The following is a 27,843-nucleotide window of genomic DNA, read 5'->3' as shown; positions in this document are numbered from 1 at the left end:
TGTCTGTGTTAAACTGTAGGAGAATTGAAGACCAGCTTAGAGGTGATGTCCTTTGACATGGCGGCACTACACATCATTTGTCTAAGACATCTTTTTTCAAAAAACCTAGAAAAATAGAAGTAATTTGTGTTGGCATCTTCGCTTAGTGGCAGAGCATTTGGCTATGGAATTTGTGTGAGACAAGAGCAGCAAAGGCAGTAAAATTGTGCTGTGCTTAGTGACAAAGGGAGAAGGCAGAGCTGTGGAGGGGAACACTCACAGTTCCATGACTGTATCTCCTTCAAATTTTTAGCAGTGTAGAGAGAGTTAGGCTGCTGAGAACTTCTTGTATAACTTGAAATTATTCTGTAATTTTAACCAGTATGACTCCCTCCAACAGATGAGAGATCTGACGCAGACAACAGAGATGATGCTGTTCATTGAGGAAGTGTATGTAAGCCTTCTGCGCCATCCTGTGTTCTGGAAAAGTCAGCTTACCCAACTTAGCCTTCAGCTGCTGTGTATCTGTGAAGTCAGTTTAAAGATAACTGGGGAGTGCTCATCTTTAATTCGTCTTTTAGAGTGCAGCGTTGAACTTCTGGGGGAGGTAAGAGCAACATAAACCTTCATTGTGCTAATTCCCACTTTAGAAGATCTTTGAGAAACTGGGTGCTGGTGTTTATGTAGTTTATTATTTGTTTAAGGTGATTTGATCTTATGCTATTAGCTCATACTACCACAGATATTTATTATAAATGAATTATTAAATAATCTTATGTCATCACGTAAAGGTCTACTTCATTCCCATTTATTCATATGGAGTATAAGTATTGAACAAATGGTGTATTCAAGAACCTACACATTTTCCGTGATCTCTACTTATAAGCATATAAATAAGCAATTCTAATAGAGTAAGATAACTTTTTATAGGACATTATATACAGAGTAATGGGAAGCAAGTGTGATGACCCACCTGTAATTCTACCACATGAGTAGCTGAGGCAGGAGGATTGCTGTAAATTTGGAGCCAGGCTGAGGTAGTGAGTTCTAGACCTCTCTGGCCTACAGAGTTGGTATCATACCTCAAAGCAAAAACAAAAGCTGAGTGTGGTGGTGCTCACCTTTAATCCCAGCACTCAAAAGGCAGAGGCAGGTAGATTTCTGTGAGTTGGAGGCCAGCCTGGTCTACCATAGTGAGTTCCAGGCCAGACAGAGCAACCTTGTGAGATCTTGTGTCAAAACAAAAACAAAAACAAAAAACCAAAAAGCCCCAAACCAAACATTATATATGTGTTTGTTAATAAGTTTCTGTTGCTTATCCTCATGATAATGTTCCTGAAGTTAAAAAGATGCTGAAATTAATTTGATAACCTTTAATGCCTAGATGCATATTGATTTGAAGGTAATAAAATAGCCTTCTAATATATTTTGGGGCTATCATCCACCACCATTCTGCTGGGTTCATCTGCTGAATATTGAGTTTGAATATTAGTGTACCCATTCTCTTTTCTTTTTCTCTCAGCATTGCTGTGGGAGGAGCGTCCTTACTCACGATAGGCCTGTTTCTCAGACTGCGTGGCTTTTTAGATTTGGCTTTCGTTGAGCCATTCACCTATCAATTTAGATGTTTATCTCTAAGGGGTTCCCATTTCTAGCAAAATAATTTACTCCTATTAGCAAAAAATATCAAGTTAGAAGAAACGGGGCAATTTCTCCAAGTGTAGGACAGACTCAACACTGTAGCTTCACAAAGGTTAGGGACTGGCTGTTTCTGAGAAACTGTCACTGGATAACTCACTTCACCTTTCTTTTCTGTGTCAGTCAGTTGAAAAATTCCTCGGAAGAATGGTGTGAGGGCATATCTGGGGGAGCCCACTCTCCAGAGAACAAGGGCTGAAGCAAAGCTGTTGTCGGGGGAGTGTGTGAGCAGAGTTGCCTTCTCCTTTGTGACTTCCACAGGAGGCAGGCTTCATTACACCCTCTTCTTACTTTCTTTTAAAAGATATTTCCATGACCAAGTTTGTAAAGTTCTTGAGAAGAGGGGCTATCTTGTTAACAGTAGCATCCCTAGGCCAGCGTATGTTATTAGTACCTGTCATATGGATAGTGTTCATTTTTATCTTTCAATTGAATTGAGGACCAAAAGTGTGATCCCAGGTATTTTTTGTCATTAAGAATTCTGTGACACCTGCAGCCAGTTATAAAGGAATTCTCTCCTCCTCCCTTCTGCAGCCAGGCTCTGTGTTAGACTGAGTTTCTCTAAAGGCCAAGTGGAGCTCATGTTCTCATAGAAGCCAAAAAGGTATGAGAATGGAATTCATTTACAGATGTGATCTCTGGACGCAGGCTGGAAAGGGTAGAATATGACAATATGACTTTTGCTATAAGCAGTCGGTTACTTCATTCCATAGACTTCCCAGAAGCCTTGTGGAATGTTTCAGACCATGAAGGAGGATCTGGGACAGTGAATAACCATTATGTCCACATGATCCTCTTGCCAGTTTGAAAGTTTCCTCTGTGGTGCTTGAACATCTAGAGCTTGCAGTTTGAGGGCAGAAAGTGAAGAGTTGTGTTGTGGGGCCATATGGGAAAATGGTCAGATTGATGCTGTGCAGAATATGTTTATGTTATGACAGAAGTAGTTGTAGTTAGTGGAAGAGGCATAAGAAATGCCAGCACAGTGGTGTGGTCACTGGTCCATGTTTCAGTGGATGGCTCTATACCCATGCATATATGGGCAGCACTAATAGGAATTAGTGGGTTAATGAGAGGGCGGGGCGGGGGATGGAGAGAAGTGAAGTGCATGAATGCATGAAGCCGGGGAGTTGATGTTTTGTGAGAGGGGTAGTCTAGGGAGGAGGAGGAGATAAACTGGGGATGGACATGGTCATATTTCATTGACTATTTATGAAATTCTCAAATAAATTAAAAATGCAGAGTTCAACACACATTATTATGTTCTGGTGTCTGTCAATGAAACAAACAAAACAAAAATTTGTTAAGAGCCTTAAAATTTACTTCTTTAATCCTGCACCATCCACCTTTGCTACATTTTTGATAGCCCAAAACCTGCAGCTCCTTTCTGTGGTTCTCCGACCTTCGTGGACTAGTCTAATGCATCCTGGAGAAGGTCACTGTCATTCATGATTACTCACCTTTGAGTTCTAGTCATTGAAATGCTTTCATTCTGTTTTTAAAACTTAAGATTCTTCCCCCTCCCCCTTTCCAATGACAGCTGGTATGAAAGAGGCATTCAGCCAAGTAATGAGCAAACTTTGTCATGCTTTGTCTATGAACCTGTTCAAAATTTCCAAATTTGGAATGTAAATAATTTTACTACCTGTCTGTTTTGTGAAACTAAGGGAAATAGGCAGAAAATGGCACAATGGTGTACATTGTGAGTATATTGGTTTCAAAAGCAATTATGGTCCTCTGAAAATATGCACTGCTTGCTTCCTCGCTTTCAACTATATTTCACAGCAGTGAACATAAATAATTACAAAAGACACACTTTGGCACGTTTCATTCACAAAGTTTAATTAGTTTCTTTATTTTGACGTTTTGTTTTTAAGGCTACAATGCAGGGATTTAGAAGTTTGTAGTCTGCTTTCATTCTTGTGGTGGTAGAGGTGACATGGAGGGGGCTGTTGTTTATGCTAGAATTGATAGGGTCCCACAGAGGATCACTTCTGCCGGAACGGTGCAACTGTTTTCTCTCTGCCTTTTTTTTTTCCCAATGTGGCTCTGTCACATGTCTGTCCCTACGTTGTTTTCTTTCTTTCTTTTCTTTTGTTTGTCTTCATCCCTACAATTTGACTTTGTAGGCTCTTCTGTAAAATTTCTGAATGAACTTTTGTGGTTTGATCTTCTGCCATCTTGATTAGAACTTATTGTACATGTCATACTCACTTTACTTATGTCCTTGCTGAACTTAATGATTTTATATTCCATGGTTATTTCTTTGTTACAGTTAAATGTGCTTGATAAATTACAATCCCTACCTTCTTCATATCACACCAATACTTCATCTTCTTAATACAATCCCCATGTCCTTTACATTTTGTTTTTTATGAGTAATTTATTAAACTATATTTCATGTAATTTATTTTGTAAGTTATATAGATGAATTGTATTTAATGTTAGGTACATAGAAAAATTTAGCTACTTTTTCCTAATGAAATGTTCCTAAGTCCATCATTTCAGTCTGTTGTGGTGACTTACAAGTGTTTGCTCCCCCTGAAGACTTGTGGTAGAAAGTTTTTTTTTCTTTAACATAACAAACCAAACCAAAAAAGCAGGAAGGAGTGAAGCAAAAACCAAAATTTTTCTCTTGGGATTATTTTGGTTTAAGTCTGTTGTTTTTTTAGGCACTAATTAATATTTAACTTACTTTGTGTGTTATTTGCCAGTTATTTCTTCAGTAGGGCAGACTGCGGGACACTGCAGCGTTATTGCTGCTCATTTAAAGGCACTTTCCTTGGATACTTGGAAAGCCATACTTTCTGAATTCTCTTCAATAAACTTTTTATTCTCTTATATTTTTAGGATTTTCCTGCCAAATTGGTCATTATCGGAATTGCTTTACTACTTCTACAGACTCCAGCAAGTCAACAGAAGCCAATATTAAACCTAGGTAAATAGAAATACACTCTCTAGAGAACAGTGTAAATGTAAGTGGTGGCAGGTGGGGAGCAGTATATCATGCTCTTGCACATATTTGAATTTCGAGTCTGGGTTGTTCCTAATTACTACCAAGTAGATATGTTTTCCCTACCTAAATGGTAGCCTGTGCGTGTTTCCTCATCTCATACTCTGCCCAGTATTTTTCATGCACCTTATGTTGTGATAGAAGTGATAGTATAATGCCATTTAAAAATGTATATATGGGCATTTTTTTATTCATAATTATATATCAAAATGAGAGTAATATATAAGACTCTTAGAAGAAATTGTTTAGCAGGTTATTTTTGTTTTAAGATTCTATTTTGTGCCAAGGAAATGGCTCAGTGGATAAAGGCACTTAGTGCAAGGACAGAACTGAGTCTGTGAGTTGGCCGTTGACTTCTATACACACACACACACACACACACACACACACACACACACACACACACGGACACAGACACACACACACACGGACACACGGACACAAATGCTCGCGCACACACACACAGACACAGACACACACGGACACAGATGCGCGCACACACACACACTGCAAAAATGTAGTATCGTTTATAGTTGATACTACACTGTGCAAGTTAATTAATGTTTTATTAACTTAGTGAGGTCAGATGAATGATGATGCTCCTTTGGTTTGCTAATTTTGAAGGAAAGAGAAGGCATTAGGGAGGGAAGCAAAATGTGCTAGTTATGAAGAGTGCAAGAGTCAAGTTTCTCACTCTCACTGATGGGCAAATACAATATCTTTAAATTATGCTGTTTTTCTTTACTTTTTCTAAGTTTGCTCTATCCATTGTCAAGTATGTGGTAATAAGGGACTGCAAATTACTTTAAAGTGCCTTAGATAGATTTCTTCTGTGCCTTCTCTGCTGGGACATTAATTTGTCAGTGTCTTGAGAGTAAATTGCTTGGAAATGGCCTCAGTACATGGAGGAACCTTGTCTCTTAGACTGCTTTTGACTCATGTTCATTGTTCCTCCCTGGTGCCCTTTGGATTGATTTTCTTTTTCTCCAGAAGTACACATGGCATCTTCCTGGAAGCCACTTTTGTTTCTTTTACAAAGTTTTATCGTGGTATAATTTACATATCATGAGATTTACCACTGAAAGCATACAATAAAATCTTTTAAATTTATTGGTCTGTATAGCCAGGAATACAGTCTAGTTTCAGAATTTTCCTATCATCACTGTCCCCTAAATTTCTTATGTCTAATGGTGTTAGCCACCATTTCCAATTGCAGCCTGAGAGAAAACATTATTTAGTCTTTGAAAAAAAATGTTTTGGGACTAGAGTTAAGAGCACTGGTTACTCTTTCCATCACTCACATGGCCACCTAACAGCTGTCTGTAATTCTAGTTCCAGGGGTCCTGTGCCCTCTTCTGACCTTTGTGGACGCTGCATGCATGTAGTGGGTATACAGATATAAATGCAAGCAAACCATCTGTACACAAAAAGTAAAAAAACTATTATTATTGTATGTGCACTCTCTCTCTCTCTCTCTCTCTCTCTCTCTCTCTCTCTCTCTCTCTCTCTCTCTCTCTCTCTCTCTCTCTCTCTCACGCACGCACGCATGCACGCATGTATGGTCAGTGAGAGAAGAAGGCATTCTCTCCTTTCACCTTTACTGCTCCAGGGCTGGAACTCAGGTCATCCAGGTTTGCCTAGCAAACACTTTATCCACAGACCCACCTCAATGGCTCTACTGTCTTTTGTCCTTGTAGATTTTTGTCTTTTTAATAAATGGATTGTATTTGTTTTATTGACAAAAAATTTCCAAAGCCCTAGGGAAACTGGCTTTCTAATTCTGAAGTTGCAAACATATGTTTTGGCTCATGTAAAATAGAAAAATGACACAGGACCAAGCAAATGCTTTGAGCAGCTGTTAGCTCGCAGAGTTTTCTTTTTCTTGTAAGCAAATGCCCGATTTGAGGTTATTCTGGTTAAGGGAATAAACCACACTGAATTTGGTTGAGACTGTCTATCATTTGAAACTGTTTACTATATTAGGAAACTATTTAGTTTTCAAAGTAATAGATAATCAGGAGAATGTCAACTGTTCAAATTCAAAATGAAAGCATTAGTATAATGTACTATTTACTTACTAACACTAGGTTCTATCATATAAAGTAGCTTATAAAATAACTAAAAAATTTGTAACGTGATATTGAATATGTGTGCTGTGTGTTTCCTTCTTTTTTAACAAAAGATAATAGATGTTTATATTTCTTGGAGACAACTATGGAGTAAGGCCAACATTTAGGGAAAATAATGCTATAGAAACATGTTTGACTTCCAAGTGACTTAAAACAAAATACTGACAACGAATTGACATGATTTAGTGCCCAGAGTATTTTTGGTTTTGGGAGGGTATAATGGGGGAAATTACTCGATTACTTTGCTAATTTGGCTATGAAGCCTAGGAATAACATCTTTAAACTAGAGGTTATTTAGTAACCTTAAAAATATAGTAACAAAAAAACCAAAACAAAGCAGTCTACTCGCATCCTAACTCATTCTGTAACTAGGCTCTGGGAGATCCTGTGCGTGGCTAACTCACTGCACATTTGTATGTATTCCTCCGATGTGGAGGCTGAGTTTCCATGAGAAGGAGCCACTGACTGCTTTTGAAGGGTTTTGTGGGTGTGTGCTGTGGGATTCCTGTGGTCCACTTCTTAGTGGTCTGACTGACAGGCAGCACAGCTCTACGTTCTGTTCTCTTAAGCATCTTCTAATATGACTTTGACTTATCTGTCAAAGAAGCACGTGTGCTGTCACATTTTCCACTGGCCAGAGAAAACTGGTTATTTGCTAACGGGATCTGAGATGTTATAAAGGACACATGTTTAATAGTGTTAAAAAATTCACAGTGCTCAAAGAATGGAATTGATTTATATACCATTCGATGTACAATGTATGCTGTTTCTACTGGTATCCTCATTCTTTTGTTACAATATCAACAGTTTTAAAAAAGATACAATTAGTGTTTATGCTACTGTTATTCATTTTTACTGTGACTTATCATCTTAGTTGTGTCTGAGCTAGTTGTAAAAGGGCAAGGAAAACTCCATTTCATTGGTAAAATAGCATTCTGTTAGATCGGTGTTAATGGAAAAACAATTGTGATTTCCTATTTTGGTGATTAGCTCTGAAGCTCCTCTCTCTTGCTGAGGGTCAGAAAATCCCAAAGGCATCCCTGCTGCTTGTGGTGCCTCTCCTGCAGATACTATCTTCCACCGTCTTGGAAGAGTGCTTGGCCATGGGAGAAGAAGGTCCTTCCAGACAGCAATTGGCTCTGAATCTTTTGGAAGTGCTACAGAGGGAATGTTATGGAGATGACCGCCACATGGTAATGAATCCCTCTTTATTTCTCTTCAGGGTTCATGTACATTTTCTGTCACTAATAATGCATTTTCTGTTTACATGTGAACTCATTGCACTTTCCAGATTTGTCAGGCAGTGATGTGAGAGGTGTTATACTTCTCTGGACTATGGAGGGAGGGTAGGTAGTCCTATTGTCAATAAGTTTTAGAAATGCTGTAGGAGTCTTCTTCCTTTGTGGGATTCCAGTGCCTCAGCCACCAAAAATCCTGATTAGTCTTCAGAAAAAAGAAGTACAATCTGTTTTGTGCTTCTTTTACTTACTAAATCTATTTCAACCCATGCAGGTGGGTTTCCATAGAGGTCAGAAGAGGGTATCAGAGGCTTGGAGGTGGAATTACAGGCGGTTGTGAGGCCCCTGATGTGGGTCCAGTCCTCTGCAAGAACAGCGAGTGCTCTTAACCACTGAACCCTCTCTCTTGCCTCTTCTTTAATATACTGAGTATGGAGCCTTTCATTCTGAGAGCCCATTGATGTGTGCCCAACATCTTGCCAGTCAGGGTCTCTCCCAGGTAGGGATTGTCCCTCAAAGCCTGGACATTCAGGGGTCAGTATGAGATTCATAGGGCATGTAATGCTAGGCTCCCTGACCAGCGGCTCAAGTGGAAGACAACGGGTCTGTCCCATGCTCTGTTACTGCCTTGGAAGACTGGATGGCCATGGATGAGGACGGCCCCTCAGGCAGCAATTGACTCTGAATCTTTTGGTGCTGTTGTGGGTGTGGGTAGCCCTGTTCCCTTCATTCTGTGTTCTCAGTTTCCCCTTTCTTTGTTTTCTCTTATTTTAAAATTGTGTGTGTCTGTGTGTGTGCGTGTGTAAGTCAGATGACACCTTTCAGGACTCAGTTCTCTCTCTCCTTGTGGAGAGATTCCAGAGGTTGAATCTAGGTTGTCAGGCTTGAGACCGAGCACCTTTACCCACTGAACCTTATTGTCGACCCTTCAGTCTCCCGTTTCTGTGAGGGCAGCATCAGATGGTTGGGTCCTAGGACATTTCTGCTAGATTTGTTCTTTTTTACCTAGTGCCTTTGGTAAAATGTATTGCTTTTTAACTCCCCTCTCAGAGGTTGGGATGAGAGTAAGGAAGATAAAGATAAAAAATATCTAAAGACACATTCCCCCCCTCCCTCTCCCTCTCTTTCTCCCTCTCTGTCCCCCCCCCACCGTATATGTGTGTGTGTGTGTGGCCACTACAAAAACAAGCTGGAACAGGTTTGTTGCTTCATTTGAAAATCGGAGATCCCTTTAGTCATGCGTCATGAGATGCTAGAGCAGGCAGAGGCTAGTCATCATTATTCCTTACCTGAGAATATACTGACAACTATTTAAATGTGTATTACAGCTTCCCAAATCCAGATTGTTATACTATAATTCTAATTCTTGAAGTAGATATCTGACTGAACAGTAAGAGAAGGAAATTCTGTCTGAGTTCTGATAAGGCTGGCAAGAATTCTAATAATTTTTTTATTACTTCTCCAAATTAGTTATATAGCACAATTATAGGATCCTGGGTGGCACCAGAGCTGGGGTCCAGTACTACTGCTCAGGCAGGATGTACTTTGAATTGTGTACCTTTAAATCTCAAGTGTTGTTTATCGAGGCTCACCCTAACTCTAATACCTAAGCACTCGGCTTACTGTTTGCTCAGGTGTGTGTATCTTGTTCATCAGCACTGGTAGCTGGACTTCCTCTTTAGCAGCTGTTGGCGATGAAGGAGGAGGCAGGGATCCTACTGATGCTATCAATATCCTCCTCATGATGCTATGCTGTCTTATCGAGGCTGTGAGTGACTTATATCACCCTTTTAAAAGACGCAAGCCACATTTCACCTTGAGGTTCTCTTCTCTAGGTACTGGTATGGGCTCTGTATTCAAACATACCTGTAAATTCAGCTTGCCTCCCTCTCCCCAAGTCTCTTCCTTAATCTTGGGTTTCCGCACGTAAATGCTCTTTTGTGTCCTCTCTATGAACTGCCTCTTCTTCCAGACACAGCCAAATGTTCTCACGTGCCCGCCCCCAGGTTGATATTCATTGTGCTTTGTGTTCCCAGTATTTCTTGTATTTACCTAGTGCAAAAATGCTGTGTGCTGATGTGGAAGGTCCATGCTTGCATCTTTAACTCTATGGTGAGCTCACCGAGGGAAAGAATTGTGGCTCGTTCCTCAGGCATTTAGGAAAGGGCTGTGATGTAAATCGTCAACATTCTATTTCGGTAGTCATTGATCATCTTGTATTTTTCTATCCTACGTGCTTTTGCTTTATATTTCTTAGCTAAACATAGCAAATAGCTTTAGCTGAATGTATTTTAGCCAGTTGTTTAACTGAATGTCTTCTTTCCCTCATAATTAAATAACATATTAACTTATTTATCTCTCCTTCCAAAGTACCTGGTTCATTCATTGTTTAGTGGGTATTCAATATTCAGCAAGTTTTGTTCATAGCTAATGTGCACCTCTTATAAGGTTAGGCTATTTTACTACTGATTTATTACAGAAAGCTTTCTAAGAAAGCCATGGACTCACTCTTGGTGGTTCTGACTTAGTATTTGATTATAACTAGAACTATTCTTCCGAAGTACAGTTTGTAGGGTAAATACCCTGCCTTGCAGAATTGCAATGGCTTCTCCATTTCTGAAGGTTGAGAACCATGAAATAAAACACAGCTTACCATGTTTCCATGCCCAAGATATAAAAAAATATGCACGATTGTAAATATGATTTTCCTACCTTTAAAATCTAATCAGTAACTTAATAGTGTATGGAAAACAAGATCCCCTTTTCTATTTAGCTAGTAAGGGTGATATTTAAAGCCACCTATTTTAATCTCATAGAAAACAATCAGCCACTAGTTGTAAATTCTAACGTGTTTGAAAATCCTCCCAAGATAATTGAAAAATTAAAAAAAAAAGCATCAGTGTACACGAATTGCAGCCAATAAGGAGAGAAAATTGAGTAAGACAAACTACCATGAGTAATTATTGACTAATAAAGGTACTTAGTTATTCCTTAAACGGTGTTATGAGAGTGACTTTAGAGGCCTGGTACTACTCTCAGATAAAGATGCAGTCTGTCCCCTGTGCCCTCTGTTGACAAGGTGCCACTTGGTATCACAGAGCCCCACAAAGAATGGATCGGAGCTGAGGTATCACATTGAATACCTGGCAGTGAGACAGAATCGGGGGGCTTTGGGGGGGGTGGTGAGGGGATGGGGGAGGAAAATGGACTGATGAGATGAAGTGAAAGGAGACAGGGTCAATCCTATTTGTTCAGATGGAAAGTTCCATTTCTATAAAACTGCCCCAGTCAACGGAAATGTTAGGAGGAGCTTGACGCAGCTAGGTTCTACTTCAAGCCTTTTCTCGTGTGTGTGTGTGTGTGTGTGTGTGTGTGTGTGTTTCTGTCTGTCTGTCTGTCTGTCTGTCTGTCTGTCTGTCTGTCTGCCTGTCTGCCTGTCTGTCAATATGGTATTTCTGGCCCTGTTGATCAAACGATACTATATAGGCTTTATTTGGAGTTGTGGGAGGCAGAAAATATCTTGAATATTTGTCTCTTAATTTAGAAAGTCATGACATTGCCGGGCGTTGGTGGCGCACGCCTTTAATCCCAGCGCTTGGGAGGCAGAGGCAGGCGGATCTCTGTGAGTTCGAGGCCAGCCTGGTCTATAAGAGCTTAGTTCCAGGACAGCCTCCAAAGCCACAGAGAAACCCTGTCTCAAAAATACCAAGAAAAAAAAAAAAAGGACGTCATGTCATTTTAGAAGTGGTCATTATCTCACTTAGAGCTGAAGCTCACTTCTTGCAGTAACTGTAACATAGTCACATAGGTTCTCACCAGTATTGTCAGCTCCTATTGCTTTTTGCTGCTTCCAGCTGCATGGTTTTGACTACTGGCTGAGTCTCTGGGCCCTGGTAAAGTGAGTAGCAAAGCATCATGCCATTCATAGCGTTGTGGACCTCATTCTATGCTCTGTACTAGCTGCTTTGTTATACCACACCATATGAGGTGGGTTATCTTAGAGGAAACTGAGGCACAGTAAGGGATTAGCTTCCCAGAGGTTGTGCTATCAGGTCCAGTTTTGTTTTATGATTTATTTATTTTATTAACCATGTGTATGAATGCTTTTGCCTAACTTTTAATAGTTTATTGGAGTGAAATTTACATGCACACTATGTGCAGGTCAAATGTACAATCCAGGGGCTTCGAGTCTGTTCAGTGTTGTATATCTGTCACCACAACAAGCCTTAGAACATTTCTTAGTATTATCTCAGAAGCTACATGTCATGCAACCTGGCCTTTCTCTTCATCCTGGGCAACCCCTGATCTGCTTTCTAGGGGGAAGTTGTCTACTTCCAACCCTCTAACAAGATGGGATCACACAGTGAGTGGCCCTTTGTACTGGTTTTGTGTATGTGAACTGGTGCATTGTTTCAAATTTTGTCCCAGTGGGTTGGCTGAAGTGTTTTGTTTCTTTTCCTCTATAAACCGTGGACTATTTTCACTTTTTTGTTTTATTATGATGTGATGAACATTTATATTCAAGTTTTTATGTGGGTATGCGCTTTTATTTATCTTTGGTAGATTTGTAGAATTGTGGGTCATATTATAATGCTGTGTAACTGAGAAATGCCCAACATTGTATGTGAGAAGTCCAGTTTCTCTGTAGCCTTGCTAACTGCTGTGACTGCTTGTCTTTTGATTTTAGTTATCCTAGTAGACACCTCTCCATCCTCTCCCCACTAACTTTCTTCTCTCTCTGTATGTTGCTTGAGATGAAATTCCTGGTCTCTCACATGGGAAGTAGGTAGTCCACTTCTGACCTGTTTTCCAGTCCCATCCCCCACTGGCCTGTGTCCCAGTCCCAAGGCTGGAGGCTGAGGTGTGTAGGGAAAAGGGTTCAGCCAAAGAAACACATCTTGAGCAGAGCCAAAGTAACATACTTAATGAAAGAAATACACCCTGGCCCTAAAACTAGAACCAAAAGGCTAAAAAGGACCAGTGAAAGAAATACACTTTGGCACTGAAACCAGAGCCAAATCTGACCCTAATCCTGTTCAGAAAACTAACCAATCCCTGAGCAGGAGATCTAGCCATCCTGAGCTCAGAGATTGAAACCTGACCAATCCCCACCCTGGAAAACTCTGCCCCCACCCCCAGAATCCCCATATAAACCCTGTGTCTGTTTACCTTGTGGTTGTTTGGGCTGTTCCTGGATTCTTCCCTCCCTATAAATCTCTTGAATGAGGTTTGGGTGAAGGCCTTCTGTTGCCGCATCAGAGACAACCCTGGGTAGAGTAGAGCAGAGCAGAGCAGGACTGTAATACTTTTCCCTCAGGGAAACCTTTCTCTGGCTAAGTGAAGTTGTGGTTGTTGTACACTCTGTTCTCTGAGGGACTGGACCCGAACTGTAACAACTTCGCAGGGGAAACCCCTTTCCTATTGGAGCAGAGCTGATACGCTGGGGAAGTATTTCCCTGAAACAGGGCTGTAAGCTGCTATGCCCTACTGTGACCTGTGGTATTCCTTGTCTCCTGATTGCCAGAATACCTTTCCATCCAAGCTGTGACACTCAGTATTCTGTGACTCCTGAGTACCAGAATACCTTTCCATCCAAGCTGTAACACACTGTATTCTTTGGCTCCCAAGTACTATAATCTATCCCTGTCCATCCCATCAGACCGGTTGTGACGCTTACAGAGGCCAAAATGTCTTCCAGTCACATATGCTGTGAAGGATAGAAATGAGTTTAGGATTTTACCTCTTTAACTCTAGAGCCTAGAATGTGTTACTTCTATCTATCCCTCCATCCACTAGTTTATCTTTGTGCTGAATTTAGGAGGAAATAATAGCAGTATTTGGGTAGATTCATAGTAAATAACATATGTGGCGCCCACGCCACAAGCAAGTCCAAGGTATCAGGAAAAGAAAGACAAGATGTCCAGCTGTTTGTACTAAGAGAATGCATGTGCTGCCTTTATTGCCATGAGGGAGGGAGGGAGGGTGGGAGGGAGAGAATCTTTATTGCAAGTGCTAAGAGGTCTCTCTCTTGTAGGGAGGGAGGAGCCTTATATACAGGTTTACAGCACAGTGGAAAAACCCCAGGTGGAATTCCTTCTGCTAGATGTTGATGTCAGAGGCTCAAGGCCAGGGCAGGAAGCCAGGACTAGAAAACAGGATGCACTTAGACTGGAAAACAGGATGGACTTGACTGACTAGTGACTCACAGAGACCCCGTGGAGGCTGCGGTCCAACAAAGATAGTAAATTAGCCCCCCAGACTCTCCCCTACCAGCCTCCCTTACACTCAGTACTCAGAGGTGGGTAAGGCCTTCCATGGGGAGTCAATAGTCTGGCATACCAAGTTGAGGCAGGACCAACCTCCTCCCTCCCAGTATCAAGTCTGAGACAGGTTTCCCTCTGTAGGGAACAGGCTCCAAAAAGCCAGATCATGCTCTAGGGATAAATCTTGATCTCATTGTCAGTGGCCCCACACAACTGTCACCCACATTCAGAGGGCCTAGTTTGAGCCCATCAGGTTCCCTAGGTGTCAGTCCAGAGTCCATGAGTTCCCACTAACTTGGGTCAGCTGTCTCTGTGGTGGTTTTCCCCATTATGCTCTTGATCCTCCTCATTCATATGATCCCTCTTTCCTCTCTTTAACTGAACTCCAGATGCTCAGCACAGTGCTTGGCTGTGGGTCACTGGATCTGCTTCCATCAGTTACTGGATGTAGGTTCTATGATGACAATTAGGGTAGTCACTGATCTGTTTAAAGGGGAAGGCCCAATCAGGCACTCTCTCCACTACTACTAGGAGTCTTAGCTGTGGTCATCCTTGTGGATTCCTGGGAATTTCTTTAGCACCAAATTTCTCTCTAACCCCATAATGGCTCTCTCAATCAAGACATCTCTTTCTTTTTTTTTTTTTTTTTTGGTTTTTACGAGACAGGGTTTCTCTGTATTGTTTTGGAGGCTATCGGTCTAGCCCGGCCTCGAACTCACAGAGATCCGCCTGCGTCTGCCTCCCGAGTGCTGGGATTACAGGCGTGCACCACCACTGCCCGGCCTGCTGGTCTATCTTTAAGCAACCAAGCAAACAAAAGCACGATAGGAGATAATACTTCAAGTAATGTGGAATTACTTTTCTCTTCCTTGTTTACTCACATGAGAGTAATGTTACTGCTTTGAACTCAATTTATGATTCATACCTGTTTCCAGTTATTTTCTAGTCATACCCACTGGTTTTATTTTTCTTTTCCCAAATTGACAGGGATAATATTTTCCTATATTTGTAACTTCAGGCATTATGATGAGTGCTTTATTAAATATTAGATGCTTTCATATTTATCTCACATACTTTTGCAAGAAGGTCTTGTTTATTTATTTTCATTTTTCATTCCAACAGAAGTTCTCCCTTCTACCCCTTTTCCTGCCTCCCCTCAACTTACCCCAAGCCCACTCCTCCTAACAGGTAAGGGCTTCTATGGGGAGTCAACAAAGTCTGGCACATTAAGTTGGGATAGGACCAAGTTCTTCTTCACTGCCTTAAGGCTGAGTAAGGTATCCCCTCATAGGGAATGGGCTCCAACAAGCTAGCTTATGCAGCAGGGATAGATCTTGATACTGCTGCCAGGGGCCTCTCAGTTAGCCAAAGATTCACAACTGTCTCCCACATACAGAGGGCCTAGTTTGGTCCCATGGAGGCTCCATAGTTATTGGTGTAGAGTTCATGACTTTCCACAAAACTACCAGACTGATTTCCAAAATGGCTATACAAATTTGCCCTCCTACCAGTAGTGGAGCAGTGTTCCCTTGACTCCATATCCTCTCCAACATAAGTTGTCCTTAGTATTTTTGATTTTAGCCGTCCTTACAGTTGTAAGATTGTATCTCAGAGTTGTTTTGATTTGCATTTCCCTGATGATTAATGATGTTGAGCAATTCCTTAAATGTCTTTCGGCCCCTTGAGGTTCTTCTGATGAGAATCCTCTGTTTAGCTCTGTACTCCATTTTAAAATGGATTATTTGGTATTTTGATGTCTAGTTTCTTGAGTTCTTTATATATTTTGGACATTAGCCCTCTGTCAGATGTGGGCTTGGTGAAGATCTTTTTCCCATTCTGTAGGCTGCTGTTTTGTATTATTTGCAGTGTCTTTTGCCTTACAGAAGCCTTTCAGTTTCAGGGGGTCCCATTAATTCACTGTTGCTCTCAGTGTCTGTGCTATTTGATGTTTTATTAGGGAAGTGGTCTCCTGTGTCAATGCATTCAAGGCTACTTTCCACTTTCTCTTCTATCAGGTTCAATGTAATGGATTTAACTTGAGGTCCTTGATCCACTTGGACTTGAGTTTTGTGCATGGTGATAGATATGGATTTGTTTGCAATATTCTACATGTGGACACCCAGTTATGCCAACACCATTTGTTAAAGATGCTTTCCTATTTACATTGTACCTTTTGGCTTCTTTGCACGTGTTCATATATGTGTGGATTTATGTCAGGGTCTTTTTTTTGTTTCCATTGGTCCATGTGTGTTTTTATGCCAATACCAAGCTATTTCTTTTACTATAACTCTATAGTAAAGTTTGAATTCACAGATGGTGATTCCTCCAGAAGACTTAAAGTTCTTGTCGTAACAGGTCTTTCACTTGTTTGATTAGAGTTACCCCGTGATATTTTATATTTGTGAAGAAGTTCATCTTTATTTAAATTGCACAAATAAGTAAATAAGAGAAATTGTGTGATATCTTATAGCTTCGTTACCCTGAAGACCGAATCTTTCATGTCTCAAGTCCAGTGTTTGTTGTTATTAGTTTAAAGGACTTGTCCATAGTCATTAATGAATTTCATCTTCTTATGAATAGTATTTTTAATGAGACAAAGGTATTTAAATTTAGATATTATTTAAACTTAAATTTTGTAAGCTTTTTGCAATAGTAATACATTCACAAATTCAAAAAATATGAAATGGTATATGATGCAAGTCCTCTTTTTCACTTTGGTTTCAGTACCATTCTCACTCTTCAAATGTAATATTTTGTTTAGTGGTTACTGATTTCTTATATAATATAATATAATAACATTTATACCATACTATTTTGGGAAAAAGTAGCATCCTATGTAGACTATGTCTCGTGTGTTTTGACTTGGAGAATCTTTTCATATTAATAGTATGGCTAGTATTTCCAGATTTGTTTTTAGAGTAATATTTAATTCTTAAATCTGATAGTCACTCTTTAGAATATGCCAAGAAAATTGTATACTTATATTATCTCACAATTATTTGAAGAAATGCTGATAGCATTGTTCATAATTGCCTCCCTGAATGGAAATGGCTCAATTATTTGTCTATCATGAATGGATAGACAAGAGGAGCTATATACATATGATGCAATGCTATTTGGCATTAAAAAGTACTGACATGAGCTATGACATGAGCAAACCTTGAAAACATGCTAAGTAAAAGAGAGCCACAAAATGTGTGGTGTCTGTCATATAAAACCTCCTATAAAAGCTAAAAAATTATGTGGTTTATTTCCTGTAAAGTAGCCAGAATAGAAATTATAATGTCAGTGGGTGGTTTCCAGGGACTGGGAGTAGGGAAAGGCCATTGAAGTTTCCCCTGGGACTGATGAAAATGTCATAAAAATAGGTACTGGTGGTGGTCACAGAATTCTATGAATTGCTGAGGTCTTCTAAATCATAAACTTTGAAAGAGCACATATTATAGTATGCTGGTTTTATATTAATACATTTATTGCATTTTACCAATATTAGCATTTATTTCCTATTCTTTAAATGATGATTTTTATAAGTCATCCTCCGATAATAGGCAGTTAGAAATTTTAATTTCTGTCATCCTCTTGTGTGAAATTTGATGACATTATTAGCAGACAGTGTCAAATGCTTCTGTGATGCCTGTAGCTTCTGTTGAATCGTTTCTGCTCAAGCATTAATGCACAGGTTTGTGCATTCCTTGGATCTGACTACACTACCTCACATAGTGAGGAGCCATTTCTCAGATCTGCGGAAATGCAGCTCCATCTCTCGGTCTTGTTCAATTCAGACCAAACGTTATTCACAATTGCTGATGACACCAGACTCAAGCTAACGCAGCTCTGTTCCCGTCCACATACTGTCTGTTACCAGTGTGAATTGTCCTGTGTCCAAGTCTGCCATCTGCCCTGGGCTGCCACTTATGAGGGCCTGGCCAAGTGAAATGGAGTGTCTGTTTTCCTTCTCATTGCTGATCGCTGAGTTTTTTTTTTTTTTTTTTAAGTGAGAATAGCCTTTCTCAAAGTCTGCTGCCTCTGGATCTTGTATATTGATCCATTTCCCCTCTCTTTCTTAAATGGAAATGAATTGTAAATATGAGAAAATTCTGTACTAAAGTGTTCTCAGGTTCTGTCGAACAACTGTTTTCCTCTTTGTCTAATCCTGTTACCTCACATGTGGGTGGAGAGCTATTTGGCAGGACCTCAACGTGTGTATGTATTGTGTTGGAGTGAATGCTTTGATAAAGAATTATAGAATAGTGTTAGAAATAGGAATGCGTTTCCGACATATCCTCATCTTGTTGTTTTAATGCCTTCTTGTGTCTGTTTTTCAGATCTCCTGCAGGCTCCCTTTTCCCGTGACCAGCATGTATAGTTCAATCTTCACAGCCTGGAGGGTTCTTGAAGTAACTGGAGAAGAGTCTGCGGCTAGTGACTGGCTGGCTGCGGTGGAGTCCCTCCTCCCTGTCACTACAATGATCCCCACTCACGTGCTCTTACTGCTGGCTCACCTGCTCGTCGAAGATGGAGGTCAGAACCTTCAGCTGATCCTGAAGGTCACCACACAGTTAGCCCAAGCAGATTCCTCTCAGGTAAAGAGAATACAGACAGGTAGTGGAGAAAAGCTCAGTACTTACAATCGCAGGTTATTTTTAGTTTGCACATTGTTTATTACAAAGTTTTTAAGTATGGTTTTAAAAAATGTCTTTATCTTCGAAGTTTGATTTCTTTCTTCTTATCCTGAATTGATTTATACGTAACATTGCATTTTTTTAAAATTAAAATTACATTTTGCTAGGAAACCTGAATTCAGTACATTTTTATTCTGCTTTTCATAGCCCATTCCATGATATATTCCATTTATTTCTAATATTGTCCTAAGATGAACCCAGCTTAATCAGGTCTTATGGTTTGGCCCTATCTTCACTCAGTCATTTAATAGCCAAAAACTTGTATCCTTGCTCTGTGTGGTACTGATCTGCAGGCAAGGATGTGAGGGTAATAATTGTCTTCCTGTTTGCATGGAGCTTGAGTGTAATAAGCAGTCAGACATAAATAAGACTTCCCTCTGTCCTTTAAAAATAGAAATACATTTAACAAGCGTTCTTTCACTTTTCTACTGGTTAGAAGCTCTAGAATGTTTTCTGTGAAGGGAGGGTTTCCTAACTCAGCAGGCACAGCCTTATTTTATGCTCTGTTTACTGATTACTGTGCTTATGTTTCCTTTCAGAAATAGTGAAGAAAAATTTCACCTCTCAGTACAAAATCATGTGTTTCTAGTTGAAACCATTAGATTTTGGTGGTGGTGAAAATATGTTTAATATGGGAAATTATGTGTTTGGAGTTTCTTATTTCCTCAGCTTGTCATGGTTATTTGTATTTTGTCAGGTAGCCTGTAGTGTATGCAAAGTACCTTTGTTCTAATGTGTGTGCATACTATAAATCATTTCATGTTGCTTCTAGTTTAGTTCTCCATCCAGTATTTTCCAAAGACTACCACTTGTAGCCAGTGTTGCTACCTCCTAAGATTTTCTTTTTAGAATAGTTGAAACACAGATACTATTTGGAGATTATGCAAAGAAGAATCCCTTGAAATAATAGAGTGGCCTGTCTTGATCTGTATACACTTCTGATATACCGTGTGTGAGTGTGTGCACGTGTGTACTCGTGCGCATACATTTGTCTGTGTTTGTATTGTGCATGTATTTGTATGTATGCACATACATGTGTACATACACACATGCACTTGTATGCAGACATCTGCCATTTTCAATCTCTCAGTGAGTGAATTTGGTCTTAGTTTTGTCTTAAATTATTATATTAACAGTTTTTATTAGACTAGTATTTAGGTCAGTTGTGGTCTAAGTAGTATATTCAAGGCACAGTTTCTTTCCTTTGTGAGTTATATAGAAGACTTACAGAGGTTTATGACTTCATCTGTACAGTCCAAAAGGAATTGAGAAGCAGAAAATGCTTAGATTGTTCTTCCTTGGTTCCTGTGTTCATAATGTACCAAATATGATGATAGCATAATGAGACATTTTAATTTGCCATTCAGTGTGGAATGGAAGTGAGGTGAGCATTAAGGATCCCCAAGTTACTTGTGCCTCCCGAATTTTGAGAACTGAGGTTAAGAAATGTGTTAGTCACACTTAGTATCATTGTGACAAATGACAAGTGTCTCTTTAGTCCACTGGTGGTTGGCTGTGTTGTTTTTAAGGCTGGGACCAGGTGGAAACACCATGGAAGAGCACAGTAGATGAAAACTGCTTAGGCTATGGCATCCAGGAAGCAGAGAGAAGCAAGAGGAGGAATAGTTTATAAAGGCATGTTATACCAGGCACAGAAATCCTGATACCAGGCTCTTCCTCCCACTTTCCACTACCTTCCAATAATGCTATCAATTTGTATATCCTTTAATAGATCAATACAATAAGTAAAGTCCCTGTGATCCAATCACCTCACAATGTTTGACTCTATCAACAGGGGCTTGGCTTTCAACAGATGAAGTATTTACTTATAAAAATTTCATTAGTAGCAGGGTGTTGGTGGCGCACGCCTTTAATCCCAGCACTCGGGAGGCAGAGGTGGGAGGATCTCTGTGAGTTCTAAGCCAGCCTGGTCTACAGAGCGAGTTCCAGGACAACCTCCAAAACAATACAGAGAAACCCTGTCTTGAAAAACATTGTTTCATTAGCATATATTAGGTATACAGACAACAGGTTTCATTATGGTATTTTATTGTGATAGGAATACAATGCATTTTGCTGATATTCACCCCCATTGTCTTCTTTTCCCCCATTTTCCTCATTTGTCTCCTTGCCGATTTCCTTTTTTTCTAACTAGTTCCTTCTACAGTCATCCTCCCCTACCCTGTGTGTGTACCAATGAATTTAATTAGTGCTATTTACATGAGCATGGGTGAAGGGTCATTTGTGGGACCATGAGTACCTTACTGTTGAAGAGAATTGTTCTCCCTCTTCCATGAAGCATTAATTGCCTATGGATTCTCAGGCCAAGTTTGGAGCTTTATGAACTCTCCTCCCCCCAACTCTTCACTGCCTCAGGTTGTGGCAGGGTTTTATGAGCCCTTGACCCTCTATGACAGAATATTGACAGTGCCAGTCTTGTTCAGTTAATCTCAGGTATTGTGAATTCAAGAGTGCCACAGCTCTGCCTGGAAGACAGCATTCCACAACATTCCATCCCTTCTTCCTGTTCTTATGTTCTCTCTGCCCCCTCTTCTGCAGTGTTCCCTGAGCCTTGGCGGTGTGACTTAGGGCTGAGCATTCAGCAATCACTTATTCTCAGCACTTTGACTATTACTAGTCTCTGCGGTAACTGCTTCTCACAAAAGACACTTCTCTGGGGAAAGTCGACAGCAGTGCTGGTCTGTGGGCATAAACAGAATGCTTAGTGCATCTCTTTAGCAGAGTAACAGCAATAGCTTGTTCATTAAGACTTATGACCTTCTTAACCGAAGGCTTTTGGCTAGATTTACAGTATCAGAACCGAGCAGACTTCAAATTCTACCAGAAAGCGGTTGGTTACGCCCACAGCAGTCTTACCACTTTTGTACCTACAGGCACATCTTGCCCAGTGCATTGGTAGTGTAGCTCACAGGGTCACCGCTGAATAGAACTGTTGACAATTCTTGCCCGGTGATTGCACAGCGCCATCTGGCATCACGGAGACTAGCCAGTAGTCTCATTTCCAGCTGGAATCAAAGTGTAACATGAGTTTTGGGAGTACCTCTTGTATGCAAACCATAAGGGGTGATTTCTTAAAGGAATGCTCATGTCCTTATAATAGATGTGGAAGTCTGCTCAGAAGACGAAAATGTTGAACAGAATTTATCTTGTATCTAGGGGCTGCTAATCTGCCATAAAGTGATTAGTGTGCTATCATTTCCTCCTAGTCCTTAGAAGTCAGATGCTTTTCTCACTCACATTGCTGCAGATTCTGACTGTAGCCTCCACACCTGATATTTATTTATCTTAGTACCCATATAAGCAGGATTTTTTTTTGTGTAGTCTTTGAAATGGCAATCATTAGAATGATCACCTGTGTTCATTTCCTTATTCATTAAGACTTCATTAAACAGTGGTATGTATTTAAGCATGCTCTACATCTGTTGATCATTTGTTGGATAGTTTTGATAAAGAGGAGAAAAGTATCTTGTGTAATTGTACTCCTAACATGCATGGAGGAGTGAAACACTTGCATATAGTACTCAAATGCATGCCAAACCATACACAATGCCATCATAAGACCTACGTGTAAAGCTTTTAAGCATCTGGGAATGGGCAGAAGTAAGTAGTACCCTAAAAATAGAAGACAGTTTTTTTCTCTTTCTTGTTTTACTACGATATAATCAATCATGTTTTCTTAGTAATCTTTAGCTACAATCTAAGCAGTCAAAAAGAAAGAACTAAATCAACAAAATAGATAAACCTCTGTCCAAACTAACCAAAAGACAGAGGGAGAGCATGCTAATTAACAAAATCAGGGATGAAAAAGGGGACATAACAACGGACTCTGAGGAAATCAAGAGAATCATCAGGGCATACTTTGAAAATCTGTACTCCACAAAATTTGAAAATTTAAAGGAAATGGACAATTTCCTGGATAGATATCACTTGCCAAAACTAAATCAAGAACAGATAAATAATCTAAACAGAACTATAACCCCTAATGAAATAGAAGCAGTCATCAAAAGTCTCCCAAACAAAAAAAGCCCAGGCCCAGATGGCTTCAGTGCAGAATTCTACCAGAAATTCAAAGAAGAGCTCATTCCAATACTTGTCAAAGTATTCCACACAATAGAAGCAGGAGGCTCACTGCCAAACTCTTTCTACGAGGCTACAATTACCTTGATACCCAAGCCACACAAAGACACAACTAAGAAAGAGAACTATAGACCAATTTCCCTCATGAACATTGATGCAAACATACTCAATAAAATACTTGCAAACCGGATTCAAGAACACATCAGAAAAGTCATCCACCATGATCAAGTAGGCTTCATTCCAGGAATGCAGGGATGGTTCAGCATAAGAAAATCTATCAATGTAATCCACCATATTAACAATCTGCAAAAGAAAAACCACATGATCATCTCACTAGATGCTGAAAAAGCCTTTGACAAAATATAGCACCCCTTCATGATAAAGGTCCTAGAGAGATCAGGGATAACAGGAACGTACCTGAATATAATAAAAGCAATATACAGTAAACCAACAGAGAACTAAATATTTTGATAAAGCAAGTTTTACAGTAGTTGAGTAGATGCTGTGTGTATATTTATTTGCCTTGAAATCTACTCTAGGTGGAGTCAGAGAGTTGGCTCATGTTCATGGAAGAATTGGTATAAGAAAAGTTTTAGACTCATGAGACTAAGTACACTGGGAAGATAAGCACTTTTCAAGGCTCTGTCTGCTCATACTTTTGGGAATCATCTCACATCTGTGGTCCAAGAGCTCTCCCCTGTTCAGATCAGCTGTCTCTGCTGGTTTTGCCAGCCCATTCTTTGCCAATTTGCTCATCGCTTCCCTTTCTATGGTACCTGATCTGTCTTCTAACCTACGACTCCCTCTTTTATGGTATTTCTCATCCTGTTCTCTCCCTATTCTATCCCCCACTCAACCTTCCTGTTCCCCCATGACATACTCTCTCTTCCTCTTCTCCCCCTCTCTTCTTCCCAGCTCCCACCCCCCCCCACCCCTCGCCATGTTCTCAATCTGTTCAGAGGATCTTGCCTCATTCCTCTTCTCTCGGGTACCATGCATATCTTTCTTAGGTTCTTTCCTGTCAGTGGAAGTGCAGACTGGCACTATCCTGATCCATGTTTAAAATCCATATATGAGTGAGTACCTATCATGTTTGCCTTTTTGTGACTGGGTTACCTCACTCAGGATGGTTTCTTCTAGTGCCATCCATTTACCTGAGAATTTCAAGATTCCATTGATTTTTTTTCTGCTGAGTAATACTCCACTGTGTAAATGTATCACATTTTCTCTATCCACTCTTCAGTTGAGGGGCATCTAGGTTGCTTCCAGGTTCTGGCTATTACAAATAATGCTGCTATGAGCATAGTGGAGCAGGTGATTTCTTCTCCTGCGTCTCTCAATCTGACTTTATGTTGTCATGTCCCTGGATGGCTCCAGGGGCAGACCTGATTGGGGCAACCAGGGAATGAAGAAAAAAGACACAGAATGAAGCTGGGATTGGGTAGCCTGGGGTCTCAGATGGAGAAGCTTCAGCATCCCAGAAGCTCAGTGTGCTTATTGTATATAGTTGAACAGAGGGGAAGGGTTATTGCATACAGCTGAACTTGGAGGGCAGGCTGTCATGTACAGCTGAATAAGGAGACAGTTTTAGCTAATCTTTGTAGGAACAGTCTCTATAAGGGAACAATCCTTAGACTATAAATATCCTGGGGATAGGTGGGCTGGGGAGAAAGTTATCGTGTATGTTTTCTGTACTATCAATATCCATACTCACTACAGGGAGAAAGCTTTGCCATTTTCCCATGAGTCTGAGGCTATGGTTCTTGACATAGCTATGCCTATGTTAACAGCACACATTCACACATAACTTCATTTACTTAGGACTTCTTCTGCTCCCAACGTTATGAGATATATGTTTTCTTTTAGTTTTAGGGACTTGGCAGACTGAAGTTAACTGGTGTGAAGGAGTTCTGTCCTTGTGAATACCACTTAAAAATTACCTGGATACATACTGTAATGTTAAAATAACAAAAAAATAGATACCCGCCCCCCAAGAAGTGACAACACAATAACAACAAAACTACTCAAACTGAAGCAATACTCATCACAAAATAACTGGTAGAAAATATCAGCAATTGGTAGTAACTCTTAATTTTCTCATTCACTATTGTAAGGCACACTTTGCAGAAGCTATAAACTCAGGTCAGGCAGTGCTCAGTAAAGTTCAGTATTTCTGGGGGCTGGAGAGATGGCTCCGTGCTATGAGTACTTGTTGCTTTTGTAGAGGACCTGAGTTCAATTCCAAGCACTAATATAGTGACTCATAGCCATTTGTAACTCCACTTACAAGAGATCTCATATCTTCCTCTGCCCTCTGCCAGCATCAGGCACTCACTGGATGCCCATACATACACACAGGCAAAACATCCATACACATAGAGTGGAAGAATGAAAAAAAAAAAACAAGAAACCCATCCAAAACTATAATAAAAACATTCATATCTTACATTTTTGGAGGCAATAATATCCAAGAATCATCACCCTGAATTAATTTCCATGAATGTTTTCAAAGATTTAAACACATTGATTTCTTTTACAGAGAAGATTCCATGCTATGTTTTTGACATATAATAAGTAGGAGGTTTACCTAAAATAATTTTTTCTGAGACTGAGTCTCACTGTGTAGCCCAGGTTGACCCTAACTCATTCTGTGTTTTCACTGGCCTTAGCATCATGATCTTTTCTCAGCCTCCCCAAGTGTTCAGGTTACAGAAGTCTAATACACCATCTGGCATGTGCTCTTTTGATTAGCTTTAGATAACAGTTCCTACTTTTCTGGTACTGTGGTCCAAGTTATTTCCCACATATTTTGATGTATATTCTGCAGTTCTGTAGGGGATGCCTAAATGACACTGGAAATGCAGGGTTCCTGGCTTGTGTGAAGCAATGCTCATTTGACCGTAGTTTCCCCTCCTGCAGGTTTGTTTATGATCTGGCCACACTAGTTAGGCATAGACCCTGCATAGTGCATTAAGGGACAACGTGGGTCAGGCCTTCATGAAAACTTCCTGATTTTCAATTTAGGGCCCTTTTCAAGCCATTATCAAATTGTATTTTGAACACTTGGTGTTGTCCACATATGTAAGGTGATTATGGGTAGTTCACCGATGTCTAAGTCTAGTAGAACTTCTCTAGGAAGAAATCACTGATGGCGCAAACGTTGGCTACCTTCTGTTTCTGTGTATGAATCCGCTAGTGAGTCTCACTTACCTTCTCAGTGAGCCTTGAATCCATTTTTCTTAGGTGCCAGTGGTAGTCCAGTACCCTCTCCCAACACAGTCTGTAATCCTGATCGTGTCTTGCTGTTGACTCTGTCAGAAGCATGACTTTTCCTTACGCCTCATGACCTTTCCTTTGTTTCTGGATTTTGTGTTTAGTTCCTTGGTAACTCTGGATCCCAGCATGTTTCATTCACAATTACTCTGTGTGTCTACCTGGTTACCCCTCCACCTCATTTCTTCTAATGTTCCTTTTTTCCCTGAGCCAAAAGTGTGTTACTCGTCTCTTAGAGCTGCTGCTGTCTGTCTGTCTTTGGGTTCTTACATCAATTACTTTTCTGTGGCTATAATAAAAATACAGGACCAAAGCAATTTATGTAGGGAAGAATTTAATTTGGCTTAAAATTTCAGAGGGTAAGAATCCATCATTGGAGGGAAGGCCAGGAGTCCTGAGGGTCTGGCAATACACAGTAAGTAGTAAGCATGGCAGCAAGAGCAGAGAGCTAAGAGATCACATCTCCAATTGCCTGCTCCAAACACAGAGCACAAACTGGAATTAGGGTGAGTCTAAGAACTCTCAAAGTTCACCCTCAGTAACGTATCAAGTTTGTATCACCTCCCCAAATGGTGCCAATAGCCAGGGACCAAATGTTCAAATACCTGAGCCTACTGGGGACATTTCTCATTTAAATCACCACTGCTTCCCTATAATTGCAGTATTGAATGTTATAGTCCAGATAGTAGAGGTGCTTGGGATCTGTTCTTCATGTGGCTTTGTAATCCCACATAAGCTGTTTGGACTTAGCTTAAGCATCTGACTTCTGAATATGTGTGGGAGATCTCCTGCAAAGCTTTACCCTTCTTTGGAAATAAAGTTTGCCTATTAGTAGTTATTAGTTTAAAAATTATTTATTTAAAATATTGTTTAAAAAGGTGTGTGTGTGTGTGTAGGAGGAAGCCTGTATGCCGCCATTAACCATCCATATACGTCTTTAGTCATGCCTAAAGTGGGTGTGGTTAGCGGTGTGGTAAACTGCTCTTTTATTACCTCATCTGTATGTGCCTCTAGTAAGTCACGTGGTTAATGGCGGCATACAGGTTCCTCCTACGTGTGTGTGTGTGTGTGTGTGTGTGTGTGTGTGTGTACAAGTACTCTGACTTGTGTGTGGAGGTCAGTGGACATCTCAAAGGACTGTGTTCTCTTTTTATCATGTGTCCCAGAAATCACATCCAGAATGGCATGCTTGGTGGCAGGTGTCTCTACCCACTGAACCATTTTTCCAGCTATATATTTTTAAAATCTAAGGAAATACTTGGTCTTTTTGTGTTTCTTTGTGGTTAAAGTTTTATAGCAAGATTAAATACCTGGAATAGTGGTCTTAGAAGTTACAAGGGTAGTGATGAAGGAGGATAAAGGAAGATTAAATCATAGGCTTAAAGATAAGAGGACCGAGTTCTGGTGTTCTGTAGTAGGGTAGGACTATAGTTCACAAAAATATATTACATATTTGTAAGGGTCTGGGACAGA

The 27,843-nt window shown here is 40.2% G+C and overlaps 1 protein-coding gene across 3 annotated transcripts in view; it reads left to right on the top strand.

The window, feature by feature from the left end:
- The window catches only part of Focad (focadhesin), a 319,451-nt gene that overhangs the window by 86,318 nt on the left and 205,290 nt on the right, over positions 1 to 27,843 (top strand). For all 3 annotated transcript variants that reach the window (XM_040757181.1, XM_040757180.1, XM_040757182.1), the window contains 4 exons: positions 380 to 586; positions 4,525 to 4,612; positions 7,807 to 8,009; positions 18,643 to 18,900. In XM_040757181.1, coding sequence (XP_040613115.1) covers positions 380 to 586; positions 4,525 to 4,612; positions 7,807 to 8,009; positions 18,643 to 18,900 — 756 coding nt within the window. The remainder of the gene's footprint in view (positions 1 to 379; positions 587 to 4,524; positions 4,613 to 7,806; positions 8,010 to 18,642; positions 18,901 to 27,843) is intronic.

The sequence above is a fragment of the Mesocricetus auratus genome, unplaced genomic scaffold, assembly GCF_017639785.1.
Source record: "Mesocricetus auratus isolate SY011 unplaced genomic scaffold, BCM_Maur_2.0 Super-Scaffold_100014, whole genome shotgun sequence".
Taxonomy (NCBI): Eukaryota; Metazoa; Chordata; class Mammalia; order Rodentia; family Cricetidae; genus Mesocricetus; species Mesocricetus auratus.
The sequence above is the reverse complement of the archived record's forward strand: the minus strand, read 5'-3'. Positions and strand labels throughout refer to the sequence as shown.